General features: G+C 46.8%; 2 protein-coding genes across 2 annotated transcripts; both read left to right on the top strand.

Moving 5' to 3' along the window:
- Positions 1-495: 495 nt before the first annotated feature.
- Positions 496-3,968, top strand: PPTG_22718 (hypothetical protein; the record flags this gene model as incomplete). The annotated part of the gene is made up of 3 exons (XM_008905841.1): positions 496-806; positions 918-1,892; positions 2,159-3,968. The coding sequence occupies 3 exons, from the start codon at positions 496-498 to the stop codon at positions 3,966-3,968; spliced, it is 3,096 nt and encodes a 1,031-aa protein (XP_008904089.1).
- A 1,537-nt stretch (positions 3,969-5,505) lies between these two features.
- Positions 5,506-6,218, top strand: PPTG_09966 (hypothetical protein). Its single transcript, XM_008905776.1, has 2 exons — positions 5,506-5,885; positions 5,952-6,218. The coding sequence occupies exons 1-2, from the start codon at positions 5,563-5,565 to the stop codon at positions 6,070-6,072; spliced, it is 444 nt and encodes a 147-aa protein (XP_008904024.1). The 5' UTR covers positions 5,506-5,562; the 3' UTR covers positions 6,073-6,218.
- The last annotated feature ends 130 nt before the right edge of the window (positions 6,219-6,348 follow it).

Here is a 6,348-nt window from a genome sequence, read left to right as displayed (position 1 = left end):
GCTGAGGAAGCGGATGAAAGGAGCAGTAACGAAGACCCGACACTTGTACCTGTGGATCCGCCGCTAAAATACCACGCGAGTTGGGACGCTTGGCAGGAGTATTTCATTGAATACTGTCAACGAACTATGCAGGTGCTGCCAGTAAAGGAAACGATGTCTAGAGCGGAGAGGAACAAGCGACTAAAGAAGACAAAGAAGGGAGAGGATGATTCACAACTGATTCCTGAAGCAATTGACCCCTATCAACGGACATATATTTGCACTCATGGCTGGAAGTAAAGGAAGACACGTAGTGAAGGCAGCCGGCCAAAACAGCATATCCGTTTGACGGATTGCCCTTTCCGTTTCGTGGTTCAGTGGAATTCAGCGCGCGGTGAGTTACAAGTGAAGAACGGGTGTTTTTCTCACAATCACCAGATATCTACGGCTGCTTACGCTACGTATCCGGTCTCTCGAGGTATTACGGACCCGCTGGTAGGAGCCCGAGTAGAGGGAATGCTGTCTGTTGGTGCCAAGCGCTCGAGAATCTACGACTATCTCCTTGAGCATGATCAAAACGTCATTCAGGTTGACGTCGACAACCTGGTTCGTGATCACAGCTCGGCCGTTTCACGTTCTGATGATAATGACGCCACGGCACGCGAAATTGCTCTCTTCTCTGCTCTGGACCCTGAAAATCTTTCTTCGGTCGCGGAAACGGAATCAGGAGAAACTGGAGTAATTTCACTGACGTCTGCTCACATGAGACGGATGTTTGGACGTTTCAGCGAGGTGCTGCTGATTGACTGCAGCCACAAGACAAACAGGTACGCTTTTTTTCACGCGTTTCAGTGTTATAACTGTAATTTCCAGGATTAATCCTCTATTATCCAGTATTAATAATATTCTAATCAGATTTTTTTTACTTTTGTTGCTAGATATAACTACCAGCTTCTCACTTTCATGGGCATGAATGAGTTTGGGGAGGGTGCTGTAGTTCAGCAGTCGCTTATAGAAGCAAACGGAGATTGGCATATGGAGAGGGCTATTGACCATTTCAAAAGGTCACACCCGACGCGCATAGACTTACTGAGGGTTATCATGGTTGACAAGGACTTGAACGAGATTCGTGTCTTGGAGACAAACTTTCCGGGCGCCCGTATCCTCGTTTGCCATTTTCACGTTATTAAGTATATGAAGGAAATGAGGGCGAAGCCAGAATTCGGAAAGATCTCCAGCGAAGATGCAAGCCAAATCGACGGAGCAGTTCATAAGATGATCTACGCTGCGTGTGAGGAACTGTATAAGGCTTCACGAGACGCTTTACAGGGCATATGTGCACGGATTGGCCTAAACGGTTTTTACGAGTACTTTTTGAAGAACTGGGATTCGTGTCAAGATCGCTGGGTCTACTATCTACGGTCTAAACTGCCCCACTTCCGAAATCACACGAATAATCGCTTGGAAAGTTTCTTTGGAAAATTAAAGGACGCAGTAGACGGATCGATGAGTATGGCAGCGTGTGTGAAGGCGCTGGTGGCGAACGACCGTCGTGTTGAGAACGAGTATAAGTACCGACTATCACGCATTGGAAGATTTACTAACAGCGGTTACGATGAAGAAATGTCGACCGTCCTACGATTTACTACTCATTATGTGGCTGGGCAGATAGAGCAGCAATACGCAACCGCCCTTTCTAAGGCGGATTCTTACAATTACGTGGAAGACCAGGAGAATAGTGGAGTGGTTGTCGTGAACGGCGTTTTTTCTGAGCACAAGTTGAGTTTGGCTGACTGGCGCTGCGATTGTGAGTTCTCTATGTCAATGAAGCTGCCGTGTCGCCACGCTATAGCGTACAGAAAGCACTGCAATGCTTCTGGTCCTCTGATCCCTTGGAGCGGAATTGATGAAAGGTGGGTTTCATATTGAGACAGGATTATCCAGGATTTTTCTGTGGATTATCTCCATGATTTCGTTTTATATGTACATGTCCAGGATTTAAAATCCTGGTCTTTTAGTTAAAATCCTGGATTGTTGATTGAAAATCCTGGATTTTATCCTAGATAAATTGGTTTTGGTGAATCCTGGACTTAATCCAGGATTATTTAGAATAATCCTGGAAATATTTGTCTTTATATTGATAAGGAGATTTAACTTCACTTGATGACGATCTCTGTAGGTGGACGACGACAGCCCAAGCCTTGAAGAAGGTGAAACAGTTCTCGTATGAGAAATTCGATGATGAAGGAGAAGGTGGACCTAAGAAAAAGCTCAGAACTCAGTCAGAGCGCTACAGGGAAGCCGTTAGAGCCACACACCTTATCGCGAACGAAATGGCCGAGATAGAAGACGAAGATGAGTTCGAATCTATGCTCAAGTTCGTGTTGGATCAATGGCGTAACGTCAGACAGAGAAAGAGGGTGGCTGTACGTCAACAAGTGGGGGTAGCTAGTAGCTGTGTGGATGAAGACGAACATTGTGAAGCAAAGTTTACGGACGCCCAAGTAAAAACTGAATTTGATATTAGCTCCAGCGAACAAGAAGTCCCCTCCGGTTCTCCCGAAGAAGAAAGCTCTATGGATACAGAGAGCTCCGTTTCTCGCGATAAATCTCAGAAAAAGCAGGTGACGATCTGTCTAAATCCAAAGGCGAAGAAGGTTGGAAGACCTCAAAAGAAGAAGAAGGCTACTAGTGCTGGAGAAAAGAAGGATCGAAAATGGTATGAGGCAATTGAAGAGGGTCGGGAAACTGCTGGAGAGGTGACTTTGAGCGCTTTATTGAACTCGTTAGATCGCGAGCAGCCTGGCCTCGTAGAGACCCAGAGGCGTTTATCTGGTGTACTCGTGAAATTTGAGGAAGCGGAGAAAAAGAAGCCGAAGTATAAAGTCCTGAAGAATCCAGTATTAATCCTGGATCCGTTTTTCGTCCTCCCCAGCAAGCTGCTGTCTGCCTGCATCAAGGTTCTACCTGTGTCGAACACACAAGACACGGCAATATCAATTGACGATTCTCAATCGAGCAAAGGACCCAGACAGCAAAGAGCTTCGGGTAAAGAGGGAGTGGAAACGGTACTAATCAAGGATGTTGGCTCATTTTCAAGAGATCAGATTGAGATTTTCAAGCGCGTCCAGAATATGAAGGCCGCTGTTCACAGCGGCATTGATATGCACAGGTGGCTTGTCGACAAGGGTATTGCTTCTCTTCCTGCTGGATACCATGGATTTGCGAATCAGGTGGCAGACGAAGTAATGGCTACGTATCCCTACAAGAAGATCCAAGGCCTTCCAAACCTCACAGACTATACGTATGTAATGCTCTACACTGTGAGCCCACCCGAGTGGCTCACGGACGCAGCTATACGCGCCGTATGCTGGCGTTTAACGGAGGACTATCCTACTTGTCGGTTTGCTGGCTTCCAGTCTGCTTCCCCCAAACAGAAGCGAACGCGTAACAAGGAAAATGATCTCGTCGATGTTTCGATCCGAACGGCTGTCCAACAATACATACGGGACGACTCTGTCCAAACAGTAATGCTGCCTCTGAATTTCGACAACTTCCACTGGTGTTGCGTGGTGATAAAGGTTACGGAAAAGCGGATCTATTCCTATGACCCTTTGAATCAAACTGCGTACGTGAACGCTTGCAGTGAAATCGCAACGACACTGAAGATAACAGGACTGCAAGACTACAACGTAATCTCGCAAAACAACCCTCTCCAGTTCGACGGGTTCAGCTGTGGCGTGTACGTGTGCTGGATGTTTATCCATAAGGTAATTCCGGGGTTACACGTGGACATGATCGATACGTCGCTTACGAGACGTCGTGTTGAACTATTCTTCTACTTGCTCAAGGGTCGTCTTCTTCCTCTGGAAGGTAATACTGCAGTAGCCTCTAATCCAGACGATGAGGAGGAGAAAATGAAGGCCCCGAGCAGCGAAGAGAAGCCGGGCAGCGACGAAGAAGTCCCATCCACGCAGATCGCGCAATAAGCACTCTAGCTACGCTAATGGGTAAGTCTCCGTAGCTTTAACAGCATTGAATTCATGTTTTATCATTCTCAGAGCTCAGCCACTTGATCATGATCTTCTTAAGGTCAAGGCATTGACGCGTCATCCTCATATTCGTGTATTGCGCGCCTAGAGCTGCTTCAAGTCCAGGACCAGTATTAAATCCTGAGCAATTACATGATTAATCATGGTATTTGATTCATACACATAATTAGAATCCAGGATTTACTCCTGGATGCAACAGGATTAAATCCTGGATAAATGATAGCCCCACGTTGTGTATCTTCGACGTCCTCAACGAATCTTCTCGAATCTTCCCCATATGGATACTTGTTTAAGTTAGACTTTGCAATTCAGGATTATTGTTGATTATTTACATGTACAAATACATGTCGATAATCCTGGCCTCCAACAGCCGCCTTGAATCTTTGTGCTGAGATTAATTTTGAATCTGATTTTTTTTTTAAATACATGAATTAAAGTGTCCTGAGTCTATTAGCCAGTGAACTCCTTCCCGAGTGGGATGACTCTCGAAGTGGTAAAAGCTCCAGGCACAACCTCAGCTGTATGCCGCTGAGTCTGGAATGTAGTCGCCTACGTTTGCGCTTGGCTAGCGCCATCAATTGACGGTGAATCGTTGTGATGATGCCCTTCCACTGTAATTTCTGCATCATTGTGTACCACCTGGTTACGTTGCCTCCATAGCTCTGTAATGCATATTGAAGTCATGATCCACCAAATTCGTCGCCACATGCCTCATCTGCAAACTTGGAGTGTATTCGCGTCTTGATCGTTCTCGAGAGAGGCGGCGCCTTTCTTGAGGCGCAGTATCGCTGGAACTGTTTTACAGTGACTGGTGATATCTCTTCTCCGGTCCACATCCCGAGCAACTTAGTCCATGTTGCTTGAAAATACATGAATTAGTCTATGCTAGATTAATTCTGAATACAAACTAATTACTGTAGTTGGGACGGACTCAAATCGAAATGTATTTTTCAGACGGAGGAAACCCATATTAAAATAATACGGGCATTTCTTATGCAAACCCTACGCAAATGGCAGACGGTTGGCATGCGCTTGCATGATGCGAGTATCTGGCGTGGTACGTGCTCAGGAGCACGTACATACCAGGTGTGGACGCGCTTGTCGAGATTGTTCAAATGTGAGGGCCTCACGTGCTTGTCGAGGCTGCCCAGACTGTGTGAGCTTCATGTGATTGTTCTTTTGATGTTGAATAATGACATCAAACATGTACATGTACACGCACAGCTGGATCGCTGGAATGTTGGCATCGTTCGTGCCTCTCTTCGTCAAGTCGAACACCATACAGATGCCGATCCTTTCGGACACAATTGAGGTGATACAGACGAAGGACACAATATATATAGCTCGGGCATATGCAGTCTGCGTTGCAATTTGCAATTTGCAATTTGCCTGGCAATCAGCCATCTGTACAACCACCTGTAAGCGTCCTCTCGCCGTCATGTTGCCAAGCTCTCCTAGCCAAACAGCGAGAAGAAATCCCACTGCATTCTTGAATTTCCTTCGAATAGCAGAACAACCAACTTAAACCAAAATGCGCGTCTCCTTCGCTCTCGCTCTTCTTGCCGCTCCCGCGCTGGTATCTGCGACTCTCGCTCCCTGCCACACCAATAGCAAGGGAAAATGCCCGAGCATCTACAACTGCCGAGAAACGAAGGTGTCCAAGGCCATCCAGGCGGCTGAGTGCTCGCACAACACTCGCACGCACAACAAGCAGACTTTTGCCGTGTTCGTACAGGATCACCAGTACGACGGTAACCACGGTTACCCGTATGGAACGTGCACTGCGTACACGTGCGATGGCCCCACAAAGAAACAAATGAAGGAGAACCCCGACTGCTGGACGTTCTTCTGGAAGTAAGTTGTCCGATATTTCTGTCGAAAAATGAAGCACTGTACTAATGTGCTCTTGTGAATGAACAGTGGCAACGGTACGGCCAGCGGTGTCGGCACTGGATGCATCAGGGACCCCAACACGGGCGAGTGTGGTTGCGAGAACTCCAAGGACGGCAAGTTCATTGCCGGCAAGACCGACTGCAAATAAGTCGAAGCGTCCCTAATTAACGTCGTCAAAGATCGGAGTACAGTCTCCACGTACTCGTCGCTGCTTTGATAAAGAATCAAAGTACATGTATGTCATTCGCCACACCTTCGTGAGGGCTGAAATAGAGACTCTATTGCAATGGGCTATTATTGTTCACAGTTCCTGTCCTGAATATCTTCAAGAAACTTTCTTATTGTGAGTTCTACTCAAAATTTCCATGGGCGGTTCTTTGAATGAACCTCCCCCAAAGAGGGCGATTGTCCTCCCGCTCCTCAA

Source organism: Phytophthora parasitica (genome assembly GCF_000247585.1).
Source record: "Phytophthora parasitica INRA-310 unplaced genomic scaffold supercont2.21, whole genome shotgun sequence".
NCBI lineage: Eukaryota > Oomycota > Peronosporomycetes > Peronosporales > Peronosporaceae > Phytophthora > Phytophthora nicotianae.
This window is presented reverse-complemented; position numbering and strand designations above follow the sequence as displayed.